Here is a 19,266-nt window from a genome sequence, read left to right on the forward strand (position 1 = left end):
CTAGTTACCTGAGGTTTTCATAATTATAAAATTTCAATTTCTTTCAAGACAGATCAAGGTATAATATCATATATCTTTTAAAATACCCAGATATTGTAGAGAATTTTATATATTTGTTGTGGTGTAGTAAAGACAATAAATTACTAATGTGTATCTGCTTATTGTTCAAGAAACAGAAATGAGCTGCTTAAATGTTTGATAATAAATGAAGCAATATTCAAAATGCCACAACTGGTACTTTTGAACTTTTGCTGCAGTATCACAAATTCCTTATTTTCTATCAGACTAGTATATTTTTATCCTTTCTTCATAAAACTCCAGTGATATCAAAACTGAATTTGGTACTTTTACAAAAATAAGATCAATAAACTAGGATATAGGACATCATCTTTGGACACACACTGTAATGCTTTGGAATGTTTGCTGTTTTGAGGAACTAATTTTTATAAAGGCAATACAGCACAAATGTTTCAAATTCCAATTCACCCTCTCAGTGAATTGTCCAATAGTTTTTTTAAATTTAAACTTCTCAAAGTATTATTTTCCATACCATTTATTGATTAGATTAACTATTGTGATTTATTTTTGTATTAATAACCTTTTAATTTCAGTAACCAGAAATTCAATAGGACAAGTCCTAAAGAGTAACATATAAAATGACAGTTTCCACAAAAATGCGGTGTGTGTTTTAATTTCATTCATATTCTTCAAAGTTTGTTCCCAAAATGGAAATGTTGGCATTATCCATATACTAAAAACATACACTTTTATTAGGCTTTATGAAAAAGGTTTATTACACAATTTCTTAAGGAATGATATAAAAAGTAACCTAAAGAACTAAAATTTGTTGTATAATAGATTATAGCAAATAATTTTCACAATGCTCAATTGATTAATGTAGACAGTTTCAACGTCAAAAATGTAGAAGATGAGTGTTTTTACTACACACTATGTATGCACCTTCCTTGGATTACAGGGCATATGATTTATGCCATCAAAGCAAATATCTTGAAGGCAGGAAGCCAACTAGTCAACAGTGATATTGCATTTTTATGATAAAGATTTCACACATTTCTTTCTATCAGGATTAAGGTGTTGGTAGAACCTAAATGCTGCATTAATGAAGATTTTACCACCACATTTTTTTTTTAAATCTCAGATTGTTTGTTGGCCAGCTACAGACTCCATTTAATAGGTCTACACCTCCCATACCTTGATCATATCTTTATTAGATTACATTGTGTAACTTTTTTGTACCAGGATAACTAGAGTAATTACTAGCTATTGTTACTATGAAATTATCATTCGATTTCATGCAAATTATCTTTCTATCTGAATCCAGCTTTTTTTTCATTTCTTTAGTGGAATAAAGTTTGTTTCTTGAAGTAAAGTTCTCTCGGATTGTACCACAGGCTTGGAATCTTATCTGAAAGCTGTAGCAAAAGTTTGTGGCTAGTGAAAAAATTGTCAAAGAAAAGAACATGTGACTCTAGAATGTGCATTACAATCAACAAACTGCATACTACTCAACTTCCTAATGGAATATTTTCACCATTGCCTTTTCCACAATAAATTTGCTTATTGTATGGATATCCATTAACTCCACCTAACATCCAAATTTTGTTTCTAATACACATTTTACCTGAATGGTGTCCATGCTAAGGTACCATTTCCTCAAATACTCAAATATTGATGGATGATGCCAAATTATTGAAACAGTATTCAAAATTTCATAAAGGAGGAAGGACTTAGGTCATTTGAAAATTGCCAAAGTTTTGGTTGTCAACAATATGGAAGTATCTTTTTATATTGCAAAACCTGTCTCGGCTCAATTTTGCCAAAAATCAGAGCTGAAAGATCCTTGACAGATGACCAGAATCATTTCAGTTGTGATAAGTCCACCTTTCTGCTATGATGATTGAATTCTGAGAAGTTAAAATTGGAAAATAATTTTTTTTTGTACCATTATTGAGCATGTCAGTTTAAAACAGAAAATACAGATTTTATGAAGTTTTCATTTTGTGAAATAAAGTTAAATTTCACACTTTATCTAAAACAAAAAATTATATGATCATCAATTGAATTTTTGTAAGATCATCATCAATAGATACAAATGAATAATTTAATTAGTCTGACAGTTTTGCAAAGTCAGAAGAAATTTTATATGGTACCAAGCTTTGCTCATTTTTGCAAAATGGCAGAACTTAATTTAGTTGTAGTAACCTCTAGCTCAACCTACAAAATTTTTTCACAATGGACTAAAAATACTCTGAATAGCTGTGAATGACCATTCACCATTAAAATGTATATAATCAAACCAAAGTTATGTGATATAAATTTGCATAGCAAAAGAATTTATATGTAATTTGAATGAATTTAAATTACAAAAATTTAGTGTTTACTAGAATCACATCCTTAGACATTATCCAAGCTTTTTTTTTTCTTAAGCTGGTGACATATCATACAATGCTTCCCATAAAAATTTAACACAAAATTCATAATGTCAAGCTCTGAATACTGAGACTATAATTTCTCCTACAAGTTGAATAAAAATTAAATTACTTTCAGATGGAGAATATGTTCCAAAATCTTGGATTAAATGTAAACAACTGTAATGAACAAAATACTGTGATCAACAATTCACCAGTAGTATCTTCGGTTACATCTCAGTATTCCTCTAAAGTATGTATGCATTATATAAAATCTGTCTGATTCAATATTTGTTATGCAATTTATTATTTTGTATCTTTACAGCCATCATTGAGTATGGAAGAGAAAACAAGGCTTGCTTGGGAGCAGGAACAACAACAGCGACTGAAAAGTCAAGCCCCCCTCAAATTATCTCAACCTGCAGTGTCACTGTCCCCTCATAAACCGAAAGATCTCACATCGACCCTGATCTCCAGTAATTTAAGTAATTTCACAATGACGGGAAACATGAACTTGAACAGCACGTTTAATCCAATGCAGCCGGTTCTAACCCAACCAGTATTTAGTCCCAGGATGCCCCAACTGACCTGTGTCAATGCCCTCTCTCCATGCCCCACGTATCCCATGACTGCCGTACCGCCTCTCTCCGTGCCTCAGACAGGAATTTACAACTACGCAACACCACAAAAGAACTTGAATATGTCTTCGCTGGACAATTTGTTGCCTCAGCCAAAACAACTCCTTTCTATGAATCAGATGCCAACAAGTAACATGTTCCAAAAATTGCCAAATTTTACCAGAACGGAACAGACAATCAGTTCTCCGCCACTGCAGTCTAATGTTTCTAAGCCAGTGGCTATCGATGCAAAGAGTGAACTTGATGATCTGTTAGGAATGTAATTTTTCCTTTCTACGCTAATTGTTTTAATTTATTCCAAAAAGTATGAATTATTGATAATTTTTCAAATGAAATTCCTATAGTACTGTGATTATTAAATTGTATCTGCTCAAATTTATTGATTAATATATTAAAGACTACTACGTTATGGAGAATTTTTGTTATCTGTAAATCTGGAATTGTACAGTGTTTATTGAAATAAATTTTTCTCGAAAATCATCAATTTCTAGAATAACTGGAATCAAAAAATATTTTTTTTATTATAATATTCTAAACATTTTCTATAAACAACCAAAAAAGAAATCTTATTAGCAATAATAAATTATGTTAAAATATTTTAAGACTTTTTTTAAAGAACACGATTTGTAATCTCCGAAAATACTGATTATGGGGATTTGTACATGATTTGTAACGTGGGTGTACAAAAACTAAATTTTTAAGTATGGCCACAATTTCAAAATCAGTAAATTGAGCAATAAAAACTTTTTGACACAATTATTGCAAATATCTAAGTATACAGAAGGAAAAGTTTGTTAATTTGTAAATATCAATGTAAAGGAAAACAATTAACCACATTGAACTTAAGCTGTACAGATTGCATTGTATATAAATATGCCGCAAATTCCCTGGATTTAAAACTTCGTTCGCTAAATTTTTTTTAAACATATACTTTTAAAATCTACATTTGCAATTTGTGCATTTAAGTAACTTATTCTCAAACCTAATTTGACCAATGGCAACATTATTTAAGAAAAATTATGGAAACATGATGGAAGAAGTCTACTAATTATCTATCAACATCTGTTACCACCTTGTCTACCATTTAACTTCATCATCTTTCATTTTCAGTTTCATTTTCCTCAATAGGACTCTGTTCCTCGTCTGACTGTTCGTCTTCACTTCCATGTTCCGAGGGAGCCGGAGTGGAGGCACGAGAACTGAGAGGTGAAGGCGGCTCCGATACTGGTCGAGGATATCTCATTTGGAGTTGCTTCTCCTAATTTAAAAAAATTATCATTATCATCATCATCAGCAAAGATTAGAACAATTAATGTAAAATATCTGAAATAACTTATGTACTACCATTATTATTTCCTGGATCTCTGGATGAGTTTTATGAAGAGCCATTTGTCTCGCTTTGCGATAATACTAAAATTTCAAAAATATACACATTTTATAATGTTTCATTACAGGTAATTATTTATTATATTTACATTTAAAATTATTAAAAATACATAATTTATAATTGTATTCTTTCTTAATGCTCTAATTTTTTCTCTCCAATGCATTTTATATTGCTAATGAGACAGCCAGACATGAAAAATCAATTTTCTGCATATGAATTTTTCATTTAAGCCATTTCTATAGTTATCTTATTAAATCCTATTAATGCAATTGTGAGAGAAAAAAAAAAAAAAAAGATTGAACCAGAGCCACCCAGGTAGCAGGATAATTTCAAATTTGAAACCTCAAATTTTTTTTATAAATGACATGACCTTTAATCTATCAGATTCCAACCTTTGCAACTTACAAGGAGAGGCCAGATGATCAGGTCTCCAATTCAAATAAAACTTGGTGAGCATTTTGCCCTAAACACAAACAGATCCTTTCCCAAATAATAGGACCCACTTTTCAAGCATTTTTGAAAAACAGGCCTCTAAAAATTTATTTTTTACCTTATTAGCTTTGTAAGTTTAATTTTTTGTAACAGCAATGGCCAAGTGGATAAGACATTAGGTAGTGGAGCTTTTGCAATTTTAGATTTTTTTTTGTGTGTAACAAAATATTATTATTATTTCACTATCATTAGCATTATTATTGTTTTTATTATTCCTCATGTTTAAAGTTTATAAAACAAGAAATTAAAAAAAAGTTACATTTCTTGTTTAGCAAAAATGAAGTCTGTAATGTCCTAAAAAGTTAAATCTTTAGATTTAACTTTAGAACATTATATAAAAATTTTATTTCTTCATATTTATTTTCATATGTTTTTGCTTGTTTTCATATGTATTTTCTATGTTTGTGGTGACATAGTATGTTAATTACATACTATGTCACCACAAGTGAATGGACTGAAAAACAGGACTGTTGTGAAAATAGAGCAGCATTAGTGACAGGGTTTTTATTTATTGTTAATGTTATGGACAATTTTCTTATGTGCTCATGTTTGCTAACACTTCAAATATAACAATACCACCATTTCTGAAAATTAATATGAAGAAATAAAAATGTATTTCACCACATATAAGAGTTAAATCTACAGATAAGGTATCCCTCGTATAACATGGTAGTTATCTTCCAAAAAAGTGCAGTGTTATGTGAATTCATACTATATGAAACAAAGGACTAATGCAGAACATTTAAGTTCCAAAAGTTAATAACGAAAAACAATAGTATACTTTACTTTAGCTAAGAAAAATATGTTCATTAAACCAATTGATAATTTATTTCCAATCAGTAATTAACTAACAATCACAATTAAAAGTACTGTATTATGCATTAATATTAATTTTAGTTGAGGGCATTTTCTTTTTACAAAGTGAAGTCATTTAGCTTTTTTGTTGATCTTAATCAGAAATATAGTCATCAGTTTTTTATTTTTATCATAAAAATTTTATGAATGACAAAAAAATACATATATATTATTAATCAAAAATTTGTTCTAGTAGGTTGCATTTGTTCAATTGAGTACCTAGCTATTTTTTCCAGAATTTGTGTTGGAATAACAAATTGAGTATTGCTATGTCACTGTATTTCGTTCATTATTTTTACAAATGATTGCTTACCTAAGATTAAAAAAAAATGCTAACAATACTTAACTTTATATTTAGAAACCTACAAATGTTTAAATAAAAATTAATCTATAAAACCAAAAACAAAGTCTAAAAGCAGCAACAACAAAACCCAGCTGTTAGGACAAGGAAGGAAAAATTGCACTAACCTTCCTATCAGTTTTCATTAAACCTGACGAAAAGCACAAAAATTGAAAATTTCAATATTCAAAAATCCATGGACAAATTTGAGATAATATGCATGCTTACTTGAATAATAAAATATATATCAAATAAAGGATGTTGATTTTAAAATTTGCGAGATTTTGTGTGGAGCATTTCCCAAATTTTCAAACTGTGTTGTAGAAATGCTATGTTGTACGATTGATACTTGTACTTCGTTTTTGCTAAACAGGAAATGTCACATTTTTAAATACTAAAGCTAAACACTTAATTTTCAGAGGCCTGTTTTCAAGAAATGCTACAGATGTGGGTCCTATTACTTGACAAGGAGCTGTTTGTGTTTAGTGTTACCCGCTTGCAAGTCCAATTCTCTCCTCATTAGCTTGCTGGTCCCATTGCTGGTCTAGCCAAACTTTTAGATTAAAAAATAACTCTTAGCAACAGGACAGAAAATTTTGAAAAGAGTTATCCAAAAATATGGTTCTCATAATCATCAAACTTAGTAGTAAATTAAAAACAATGCAACTTAAAAATATCAACTTTTCATGAATTGAATTTAATTTTGTTTTTGATTTAAAGCTTCAAGATTTTTAACTCATCTGCAGTGCCGTCTTTAGGGCAGCACCTACGGGGCCCTGGCCCAGGGTCCCCAGGCTGTAGGGGGTCCCTAATCCAAAAGTAATAAAGTTACAAATAAAAAATAGGTTACTTAAAATAATTATTAAAAATAACAAATACTTTATTTCTCCTATACATACTTACAAAATTTTTGATACTTCTTATTTCACCACATCTTGGCTGAAAATGGTACTTACTTCTGCTGCATGGAAAGAAAATTCCACTTCCTGGCTGAGGGAGGTGAAAAATCATATATACTTCACGGGAGTATATATGATTTTATATATACCTAGGTCTGTAACATACTATTGTTTCTGTTTCATTAAGGGGGCACCATCTTGGTCCTGGCCCAGGGCCCCTTACATTCTAAAGACGGCACTGCTCATCTGTGGGCATTAAAAGGCTTTTTATGCCAATTATGGATTTGGCTCAGATCAACATGGAGCCTTGGAATAGATGAAGGATAGAGGAAGTCAAGTGGTGAGAGGAATGGAAGGGACCCAATATCTCTGTAGGTATAAAACACCTGCAATTTCTGAAGATATGACAAGAATACAAACTTGGATTCTTCAAATTGCACAAGTTAATGCCTTTGCAGAGCCTTGGCTGTTTGTTTTACCAATTAATCATTGTTTATGTGATTGATGTGAAACAGATAACATTTGTAATTCATTCTAATTGGAAAGATACTTCCAGTTAGAATGAGCTATGTTTCTACAAAATCCTGTAAGCTGAATTTCACAAGATTCATTTCAATGTTAAAGTTAATTCTGAAATCAATTAGCTTCTTCTACTAAAAATATTTATTGGTTTTGGTATTATTTTTTTCTTTCAACTTGTGAATTTTTTCCTCTATACCATTAGGAATTTGGTTGGGTCCACCATTGCGAGCAGCCAGGTGGTGAGGGACTAGCACAACATATCTAGATAGACTGATTGTGAAAAATTCTTGGGAAGTTGTTTGCCCAGATTTGATCTCTGGTCTGTCAAAGCAGTGGGTTGATGCTTTAATGCCTCAGCTTTCTGGCCATTGAATGACATTAAAAGGACACGTTAATGATTTTTGAAAATGTTTAACTTGAAGATTTATTAATTACAAATTACTACTACTAATTGCTGTCAGTGTTGTTTACTTAATTTTTCTTTTAGTACCATCTTTAACAACAAGTAGCTTATAATTTAAGAAATGTTGGCAATTTATATTACTACTATGAGCAAATTCTTAATATTTAATATGTAAGCATTGTACTATCAGCTACAGGTTGAGGCTGAAAGCAAGAAAAGTTAGTTTTGACTTAAAATTATCTATTTAACTGATAATGATGACTAAGCTATGATTACAGTAAGTTTTATGGATACATGGATAACTTATATATTCTGGAATGTACTAATTCTGGTAATATTAAATGAGTGATGAAATCCTTGATTAGAATAAGCAGATGCTAGTGCTTGAATTTTCTTAAATTCTAGAAGCATATTAAACTATAAAATTTCTAAAATTTAATTAAAAAGTTCTAACCACTCCTAAATTTCTCCAATCCAACAGATCACTTAAACGTTCAGTTCTGTTCCTTTGAATTATTCTTTGCCTTCTGGATAAACAAGTAAAATCAAACATATTCTGAAAAGAAATGATTGATAGATTAATGTATATCATAGTAAGTTGACTATCTCTACTTAGTATTTAATACAAACTTGAGCTAACTGTTGAACAGATTCTTCAGGACCTTTAAATCGTCTGTCAATTATATATATTCCATAAGACATGGGATCGGCGACGTGTTCGGCAATAAAGCATCCGAAACCAGAAAGGTTTGTTGTAACACTGGGTATGCCCATCACAGTACATTCAGCTAAAATTTTGGAAATTAGCATACGTTTCTAATTTTGTTTTTAGCAAAAGAAAAAAAAAACAAATGAGCATCTAATAATCACCAGGAGTGTATCCCCATGGTTCATAATAAGATGGAAAGACTCCCAAATGGCAACCTCTAACAAATTCTTCATAATCCATACTAAATAATGGATTGGTTGATGAGAGAAATTCCGGGTGAAATATAATCTGGTAAATATATTCAAATATTTAAGAAAGTTCTTTATAAAACATTAAAATTGGATTTTAAAATTAAAAATTTCTTACTTTTACTCTATCATGGCGATTATTAAATAATTGACATCTTCGAACATGGCCTAATACAGGATCAGTACTATCATCAATCATATTGTGAGTGCAAATTGGTGGAAGACTCGTTCTCTAGGAAAAGTTTTGAAATTAATTTTAAAAAATAGTGTGTGTATGTGTTTTTCTTTTTAAAAAAGTTAAGTTTTATACCTGAGAAGCATATATACAACGTTTTAATTTCACAACATCATCTGAAACTATTAACTGTTCACCTGATGGAATTTTGCCACTAAAATATTAATTTTACTTTAATTTCTTTATAAATTTAATTAATAAATATACAATTATTACAACTAGAAATTATAAATATTTTTGATAATTATTAAAAATAATAGTCAATACCTGAGACAAATTTCAAACATTCGCTTTCCAATTTTAGATTGAATATCATGAACTGTGTCTCTCAATTGCTTAGCAATGGCTTGTCCACGAAGTGAATCAACATTATAATTGTTAGTGCGTGCTGGGAAAATGAGAAAAGCCACTACTGTCAGATCATTTCTAGAAGTCTGAAATGTAACAAAATAAAAAAACAAGCTAGTAACTTATTGTTGAAACAGATAATTGTAGGTAGAAATTAATTTTTTTCTAACAGGTTTTACAAACTGAAGAATAGATCTGTTACATTATGTATACATGACAAGATTAATAGAGGTATAATTTATCCTGATTACATTAACTAGGAATAATGAGAATATAGGTCAAAGTGGAGTTCATACAGAATAAATTTTGAAGTTAACACGTCATTCTTCCTTTTGTTAATTCTAGCAGAGGGCTAATACTGTGATATGTCACTAATTCACTTAAAGAAAATTAACTCAGTTATGGAAAGTGTTAAAATAATTGTTATAATATTAAATTGGGATTGTTTAATGAGAAAAGTTAACTGGGTTCTGAGTAAAAGTCTTGACTGAGGTTAAACTAATCATGTAAATGTATAAAGTTTCATAACAGATAAAAATTTCACTGAGAAACATAGCTGTTAAAGAAAATCTAACAATACATATTGAAAATTTACTTTAAAAAGTATATTGATTAATAATCAGCTTTAACTTCCCTTAAAAGAAATCTTTAAATATAATCATTGGTTTCTCAAATGTCAAGATATTTTTATCATCATATCATGTAAATTTTTTTTAAATATTCAAATTATCTCCTAAATTTTTAAATCAAACATAATAAAACATCTATAACAAAATCTATTAAGCATTACATATTTATCAGATTTCAAAATTTAAAATGTCATCATCAATATCATCTAAATTCAAATAATTTTATTATCTGTATTTAAAAAAGTGTGGGAGGGAAATATTCATTTTTAAAAGATAATTTTTAGAACAAATGGTATGCAATATTTATGATGACAATCTAAATTTTCTATTGAATTAAAAAATTAACTAAGAATTTCTTAATTTGCTTGTTGTAGTTCTTTTTTTATTTATCAAGATTTAAATGAATTTGTTGTAATTGGAACATATGTTCCATTGAAGCATAAACCAATTAAATAAGTAAATAGAATATCAGTGCAATCAAACTACAGTAAAAATTTTTACCTTCATATTCTGTAAATTTAAGTGAGATTATAAGATGCATTTAAATCTTATATATGGAATATTTAGCTATTTTAAAATACCAGCTAAACAAATTTATTGATATTTATTAAAAAAGCAGATTCTTTCATGAAAAGAAGCAATACAAACCTTTAGATAATGATTCAATCTTGACAAAGATTCAATAAATAAATCTGCTCCTTTATTTGAAAATTCGTATCGTCCTGCTATGAAGAAATATAAAGTTTTATCCAGATCAAAGTCATAATGTCTGAAAAATATTATACAAAAATAAATATTTGTACATAGTAATTTTATTTTACAAATAATTATGAGAATATATAATAATAAATATAAAACTTTTTGTAACAAGTTAATATACTAAAACTTAACAATAAAAATTTAAATTTACAATAGAATGAAAATTCAATTTTATTCTTCAATATATAATTTTAATGTTTCTAAAATAGAAAGTAATAAATATGCTGAAGCCAGATTAAATATTTTTGTAGTAATGTCTTCAAATATCTAACAAATATTTGAGATACCCAAAGAAATAAGAACTACTCATATATTTTTGAAATTTCCTTATTCAGAGTAAACATAATATTTCTATATATTTCTAACTTAAATTATGGAGCCATTTACTACCTCCAAATTGCAATTAAACTTTAAAACAAATATTAACTTGTAAAATATTGTTAGCATGATAGTTGTTAAAACTAAAAAAAATGTGGTAAACTGTATCATTAATTACATTATTTTAAAATCATCTAATATAACATTATTTTTATTTAAAATACTGGTTATTCATACATAAATTATAAAGAATGCATGTAGGTTATTTTTTCACTATCCAATAAAATAGAACAATTCAAATTTTATTCTCAAATATGTACAGTCTGCCATAGTGATTGCATATCTTCTCCATTTAAGTGTTAACATAAAGAATGCTTCAAAAAACTTGAAGCATTCTTTATGTAATATGATACATTAAAAGAAAACTTAATCAAATATTAAAGTTATATTATACAAGTCATTTAAAATATTTGTCCACTCTTCATTTTAATTATCATAAATTTAAAAATACAGTAGAGCATCGATTATCTAAATGTCAATCAACTGAAACGTCAATTAACCGAAAGCTTTCCAGTCAGCAAATTTAAATTTCCGCTAGTACTGTGATGCTGCAATGTTTGGCTATGTCTTGGGCTACTCCAATATTATTTTTGTTGGTGTGCGTGTTTTAGCTGGCAGCACTGGTGTGACCATGAAAGGGTACTTAAAGACGTGCCAGGATTTGAACAAATTTCAACATGGGATAAGTTAATATATTTTTTCCTACATAATCAGTTATCTGAAAAATTGATTTTCTAAATGATCTCAGTCCCCAATTGATTCGGATAATCGATGCTCTACTGTAATGATAAAATTCAGATAATCTTACCCATAAAAATGGCCTCTTATAAAATCATGTATTTTCTCTTTAGCTAAAGCATGTAAATTTTGAAATTCATGAATTGCACTAAATTTCTTTACATTCAGACCATTTGGAGTTATAATATCTGAAAAATAATTAAATAAATTTAAAATTAAAAAAAATAATCATAAAAAAGATGTATTCAACTACTTATTGAAAGAAAGTGTTAAATGAAATTTTATGTACACAATATTAAGGAAACAAATTAATATTTTAATAATTATATTTTGTTTCTGATCAAGCAACAAACATTTATTTGTAAAGACTCATGCTATACAGATAATTTAGCACAATGCAGGATATACTGCTTGGCATGGTTCCCCATTATAAAAGATGCAAATCCTAATGATGATGAACAGTGTGCTCAATGGCAACCAATTGATGCTTCTCTACTTTTTTTTTTTACTATGTTTTTGAGGCTTGATAAACCATAATTTTTAAACATCTCCACAAAAGAAACTGTATTGTTTGCAATGCAAGAAGTGCCACATTAATGCATTTTGAATTTTATTTTACAAAAATGTCTTCTGCATGTTCTGAAATATCACATTACCAGATTTGGTTGCATTTGGAATGCTTAATCTTTCTAGATAGCATTGAATAGATGGTACTTAAAGTATATAACAGGTGATCATAATTACAGTTTATTTGTATTTGAAAACTGCAAAGAAGCATCTCTCTAAACTTTCAAATGCATAAATTTTTGTTCCTATTATTTCATCTTTTGAAGTTTTGGTCTGATTATAAATGTATTTTTATATTCTTTATTAAAAAGAATATTCATATAAAATAACTAAAGCCCAAATTTTATGGCTAATGATAAGCCCATTTAAACAGGTTGTTATTGGACTGCAAGATCAATTAGAATTTTTCCTAAAATGGTGGGTGGTTAGACTGACTACCTTTAAGCTGAATTCTCTAGTTTAATCTTATGTTTTGATAATGACAATAAGCCTAGTGAACCTAATTAACATGATCATTATTTGATGTTTATACTTTATTCTTAGTAAAAAGAAAAATTAATAATTAAATTAATTGTAATTATTGTTGATGTTATTCTTTTATTAGGTGTTCAAGTATTTAAAGTTCTTTATTGGTAAACTAACAATCATTAATTTGCAAATTAATCAAAATATCATTTGTAGATTTGAAGGTTTTGTATAAAGAAAATAATAATTAAGATTTGTATAGTAATTTAAATATTAATGAAACTATTTAATAAAATTACAACATACCAGGTTTGCGTTTAAGTAAATGTTCAGCTTCCAGTGACGTTATTTCTGAAACAGTGGTGAATATGTGAGAACTATGGGCAGCTGCTCTTTCCATGCAGTATCTATGATATATGCCTCTGTCACCAGCTTCTTTATCAAGATTAAACTAATAAATTTAAAAAGAAAAACTTTTGTTATAATTATTAATTTAACTATAATTAATAAAAAATAAATAATTACCTTGTCTAAATTATTATAGAAATCTAAATTAGCAGCACAAAGATATCGACCAAGGAGGGTGGCATGGGTAGTAAAAACAGTAGAAATATCTAAATGACGAGTTCGACATAAAATCAGACCGATACCTGCCAACCACTCATGAAAATGGGCAACAACATAAGGCTTCTCTCTTTCTGCATCAACTTGCTTATAGAACTAAAAATATATAATCATACACATTTGAAATATAAGGAAATGAAATTTACAAATTTTTTTATGTACTATAATTACAGAGAACATCTGATTTTAAATTATTATTTTTCTTCGTTGAAGATCATTTTCATTTTAATTCCAAAATAATTTTCTTTAATTTATGTTGTTTTTGAAACCATGTTTTGCGAATATATTGGACTTCGAACTCATATTTGAGTTATAAATAAACACTTGGCTTTATTTTCATCATTTTTAGTTGATACGTGACAACAGCACGTTTCGGGCATAAAGACCTCATCAGTCAACTAAAAAATACAATTTTTAAAAATATTACATAAAATATCTTACAAAACAGAATTAAAATAATCTATATTTCTTACCATATCCATTTTAATCTGTTATACATACAAGGTCTTAACTTAAGTGTGCACCAATTAAGTTAAGATCTTGTATGTAAAACAGATTAAAAATAGATATGGTAAGAAATATACATTATTTTAATTCTGTTTTGTAAGATATTTTATGTAATAATTTTAAAAATTGTATTTTTTAGTTGACTAATGAGGGCTTTATGCCCGAAACGTGCTGTTGTCACGTATCAACTAAAAATGATGAAAATAAAGCCAAGTGTTTATTTATAACTCAAATGTGAGTTTGAAGTCCAATTTTCTTTAATGTTAAACTTGACAGTTTAACAGTTATGTTGAAGCAGAGATTTGTTACAATAGAAGCCAGTTACAATTTTGACATTAAAAACAGATAATGACTTAAAATAGGATTGAATACCATGGACATGGTAAGAAAAAAACAACATTCTGATCCATGTTATCTGTGATAAATTTTTGAGGTCTGAACCAAATTGAATCTGAATTTTCCAAATGGTAAGCTGACAATTTACGGTGCAGCCACTTTTTGAGCATAAATTTGATTGATGTTTGCATCTAGTATGTGTATCAACTAATAATTGTCTGTATCAACGAATCAATGAACTCACCCTCTATCTGAAAAAACAAGGTTTTTGCTTTTTTCCTTAACTAGAAATGTAAACAATATATAAATAAATATTTAAAAATTAATAGCTAACATACACAGTGATTGACAGCAAAATGATTTATTCAGCTTGAAACTACAGTGCAACTCAGTCAAAAGAATTTTTATAATTGTACAATTCCAGTCTTTAACACTTTTCTAATTTTTAACATTAAAATTATAAGTCATATCTGCTAATAATTTGTTTTGTATCTAATTAAACTGTTATTTGACTGTACTTTTAAAAAACTATATGTGAAAAGGCTACGTAGTTTTTAAATATTCATCATTTTAACCCCATAGATTCTCTATAGGATTTAAGTCTGGTTAATTGATATTATTACCTATAAACCAAGTTTGGATTGACTTCACTGCATGAGCTGATGTGAGATCTTGTTGGAAAATAACATTCATCCTAGTAAGTTCTTCCATTGAAAGAATCAAGATGTATTCTAGCAACTCTTGATACCCTGAGATATTTAAGGTACCTTTAATAGTTGTCATATGGCCTACACCTCTTGCAGACAGGCATCCCATATCATTACATTCCTTGGGTATTTGACACATTGCTTTAGTATGGATGGATGAAAGGATTCTTTGGTTCTCCACAAATGTACAGTCTTATCACCATAACATACACAAAACCTTGATTTGTCACTAAAAATAATCTTATTCCAATCTTCAGATGTTCAATTAATATGTTTACAACTCTGAACACATTTGAGTCTGTTTCTAGAGAGGAATGATTTACGTTTTGGAACAAGTTCATTTCACAGTCTGCAAACTGGTATACTGTAAGACATACTTTCTCCTTTTTCCGTACAGAATGCTAATATCTGCTTGATTTAAAACAATTTTTTCTCACTATTGAGTTTTAGTTTATGATCATCCATCAAACTTGTTGAGTGTTTTCTTCCACAATTTCAACAGTAATTTACGATTTTCTTTTCTGAGTTCATTTGTTTTAAGATTGGAAGATACTGCAAAATCAAAGCACCAACTATCACCTGTAATCCAGTTAAAATGAAAAAATTTATTATGAGAGCAAGCGTTTTCAAATGTTTTTAACAGCCATCTTCAGGTTATGGAATGTTACGTAAAATAAAATAAAAAATTAAAATAAAATAAAACTTGTTAAACATGTGCTGGTAGTTATATGCATAAAATGAAATCAAAATAAAATACAAAACAATATAACAGGGATTAAATAAAAAAGACATATATAAAGTGTAATTACAAATAAAAATAAAATTATAAATGTTCATAAATAGCCTCCCATGCATGTGATATTGTAGAAGTGTTCTTAAAATTAATGGCAAAACATTTCATAGTCACTTTGTAAACTTCAAGTTTTGAGATACTTGAGCTGTGCTTGAGTTTTATTCCATACTAGTAGCTCGGGACGCCCCCTAGTGGGCGTTCTTTACAAATTTTCTGAGGCACGGTTCCTTTGACTTTTTTGTTCCCATCAATATGCTTTACAACTCTGTTAAAGTCTGAATGGTAAGATTTACCCTCCGAATGAAGAGGTGGCGACCCCCCAAACCATAGACCCCTGTACTAACAATAAAGTCAAAGGAACCATACCCCTACTCGTGACACTTCGAGAGATATAAGCCCCTGAAATAATAAATTCCTATTACAAATATACTGAATTATTTATATTGTTATATTGACCAAATAATAATTTATTGGCCAAATGAATAATAAAAATTAATATTGTTAATTTAAATAAGAATTAAAATTGTTAATTTGAATGTTTGAAATATGACACACGATAGGGGCGCCTCTAGTGTCCGTTATCAAACAGTTACGGGACAGACACCCATTGAATGGGTTATATATATAGATAATATTCAATGATCATTTTTCTCATTCTAGGTGACAAGTCTCCCTTGATTCTTGTAGTGATGTAAATCACACATTTTTACAACAACAAAAGTGTCAGAACATCTTAGAAAATATATCTGTAACAACAAGTAATTCTAATGATAATTATTTCAAATATTCCAATTTTTTGAATATTTATTTAAATTTTTTGAGTTTCTTAAAATGATGAATATTTAAAAACTACTTAGCCTTTTGAAGTATAGTTTTTTTAATGTACATTCAAATTACAGGTTAATTAGATACATAACAGATTATTTTAGTTACAATTGTAGTCTTGTATCACACCCATTAACAAAAGCTTTTATAAAATGTATTTAAATTATAAAGAAATGGCTATACAATAAAAATTTATTAATTTAACTCCAAAACTTCACAATTAGTTTAATATTAATTAATTAATTATTATTTTAAATTGCTTTTTAGAATTCTGAAAAGTTTAAAATCTAGTTATGCTTCTTTTCTCTTTTTTTTTTTTTGCTCTTTGTCCTGTAGGCATTAAGAGGGTCTTTTTAAAATGAAAAAAATATGGCAAAAGGGTAAATACTGTATTTTTTTAAAATTATATCTTATTATTGGAANATCTTAGAAAATATATCTGTAACAACAAGTAATTATTTATTGTAACATTGTCACAATACTGGGCTGCAATTTTTAATCAATTTAATTTAAAATATATGCTCTCCACCTCAAATTAGTATTGTCTTCCCCTGTACATCATACTTTCCTGCTAGCAATAGAGTCATGCCAGTTATCTAACTCCTTTCAGGAGGAAATTTTTAAATTGAAATAATGTGACTTCTGCAAACTGGAAGTTCTTATATAGTTAATTGGGGTCTCCTGTCCCTAAGCTTTCCATATCTGGTCTCGAATATCTAACTCCATTCTTGAAGTTAAGGAAGTACAGACAGATAACAGTGGGAATTTATAGGTCTACAATTTTTTCAAATTGTAGCCCGAAAACATCAGCCTAAAAATAAACTGTCACCTGCAAGTGATACTGGGCACTATTTCAATTAAACTGCTTTTTGGGGTAGATCTGTAATGGTTTATTTAATTTTTCTTTGGTTGACTTTGGATGAAATACGAGGGCGGTTTTTTCCAAGCTTCGATGGTCCATAAAACAAAAGCAAGTGTAAAAACATGGTTACTTTTCGACATATAATCACTGTGAAGATTGAGGCATTTGTCATATCGGTGGACGAGCTTTCCCATCCCCTTGTCATGGAATGTTGCCACCAGTGAATTGAGATGGCCCTAACAATGTTGTTTTGAAGAACGTCATTAGTCTCAAAACTCTGTCCTGCTAGACACTTTTTCAGTTCAGGAAAGAGGTGGAAGTCTTCACACATTAAAAAGTTCCAAGCTACGTGGAAGTCTAAAAGCTGGAAATCTTCACCACCTTTAAACACCCAGTGTATAGCCCCGATTTAGCACTGAGCGACTTCCATCTCTTTCCTGAACAGAAAAAGTGGCTAGGAGGGCAGAGGTTCAAGACTAATAACAATTTTCAAAACAACATTAGGGCACATCTCAAGTCATTGGAGACAACATTCTATGAAGAGGGGATGGAAAAGCTCATCCACAGATATGAAAAATGTCTCAATCTTCACAGTGATTATATCAAAAAGTAACCATGTTTGTACCTAACTTTTGGTAATAAATTCATTTTGTTATTTATACTTGTCTTTTTTTTAATGGATCATTGGAGCTTGAAAAAAACAGCCTATGTAGTTAAGGTATTAGAGCAGGGTTGTCCAACCTTTTTTCCTAATGGGCCAAATTAGAAATTTACATATATTCAGTGAGCCACTAAGGTACTTTATATAAATATATGCTTTTAAAAAGTTCAAAATGTGAATATCAAATTTTAATAAATATATATAATTACAAAAAATACCGTATTATTTACAATAAAAAACAAAATTATACTCTCACAAAATAAAAATAAATTTAATGTGACTTTTGACATTGTCTTTCTTTTATAATATTGTCAATATCTGCTTTTATGGTACTAGTCTTAATTAATGTTAGTTAAATGAGAATCACTCCACTTATTTCTTTCAGCAGTTTTGATGTTTTTCATGCATGAAAAGAATCATTCACAATAGTATGTACTACCCCACATGCTTAACAGTTTTCTAGAAAATTTGACAATTTCATCAAATCCATTGAAAGAATAAAATTCTTTATAAAATTCAAGAAGGGAACATTCTCTATGATAAGTTTTCAGATTCCCCACTTTGAAGTTCAATGAGTTCTAACTGGTATTGGGCTGGTGCTTCCACATAATTAAATGAAAATGGATCACTAAACAATTTTAATTCAGTTTCTATTTTTTTGAAGACAGAAGATCTTTTAACAAAACTTCACATAATTTACTGTATTTTTCAATGTTCACAGAAAATTCTTCTATTCTTTGTAATAAACTCTTAAAATGCACAATTTTACATGGCAATTTTATCATGACAAGTAAGGCAGATTATTATTGCATGTTTCAATTATGAAATATTTTTTCTAGCCAAAAGATATTGCACTTTCTCTCTTTTCTTCTGTTCTTTTTCTTTTCTTAGTATTTGATGCCAAATGCTG

At 28.8% G+C, this 19,266-nt stretch overlaps 2 protein-coding genes across 2 annotated transcripts in view; one reads left to right on the forward strand and one right to left on the reverse strand.

The window, feature by feature from the left end:
* The window catches only part of LOC111621746 (SCY1-like protein 2), a 35,827-nt gene extending 32,276 nt beyond the window's left edge, over window positions 1–3,551 (forward strand). Inside the window, exons 15-16 of the mRNA XM_023363974.1 lie at window positions 2,569–2,682; window positions 2,755–3,551. Of these exons, the coding sequence (XP_023219742.1) occupies window positions 2,569–2,682; window positions 2,755–3,330 (690 nt within the window). The 3' untranslated portion in view covers window positions 3,331–3,551. The remainder of the gene's footprint in view (window positions 1–2,568; window positions 2,683–2,754) is intronic.
* An 86-nt stretch (window positions 3,552–3,637) lies between these two features.
* LOC111621747 (glycogen [starch] synthase-like) overlaps window positions 3,638–19,266 on the reverse strand; it is a 39,936-nt gene continuing 24,307 nt past the window's right edge. Inside the window, exons 4-15 of the mRNA XM_023363975.1 lie at window positions 13,567–13,761; window positions 13,348–13,492; window positions 12,080–12,197; window positions 10,783–10,903; window positions 9,425–9,591; window positions 9,233–9,311; window positions 9,041–9,154; window positions 8,836–8,962; window positions 8,596–8,753; window positions 8,420–8,521; window positions 4,412–4,477; window positions 3,638–4,325 (exon numbers count right to left, since the gene is read on the reverse strand). Coding sequence (XP_023219743.1) covers window positions 4,161–4,325; window positions 4,412–4,477; window positions 8,420–8,521; window positions 8,596–8,753; window positions 8,836–8,962; window positions 9,041–9,154; window positions 9,233–9,311; window positions 9,425–9,591; window positions 10,783–10,903; window positions 12,080–12,197; window positions 13,348–13,492; window positions 13,567–13,761 — 1,557 coding nt within the window. The 3' untranslated portion in view covers window positions 3,638–4,160. The remainder of the gene's footprint in view (window positions 4,326–4,411; window positions 4,478–8,419; window positions 8,522–8,595; window positions 8,754–8,835; window positions 8,963–9,040; window positions 9,155–9,232; window positions 9,312–9,424; window positions 9,592–10,782; window positions 10,904–12,079; window positions 12,198–13,347; window positions 13,493–13,566; window positions 13,762–19,266) is intronic.

The sequence above is a fragment of the Centruroides sculpturatus genome, unplaced genomic scaffold (genome assembly GCF_000671375.1).
Source record: "Centruroides sculpturatus isolate CEXI.00-Female unplaced genomic scaffold, Cexi_2.0 scaffold21, whole genome shotgun sequence".
Taxonomy (NCBI): Eukaryota; Metazoa; Arthropoda; class Arachnida; order Scorpiones; family Buthidae; genus Centruroides; species Centruroides sculpturatus.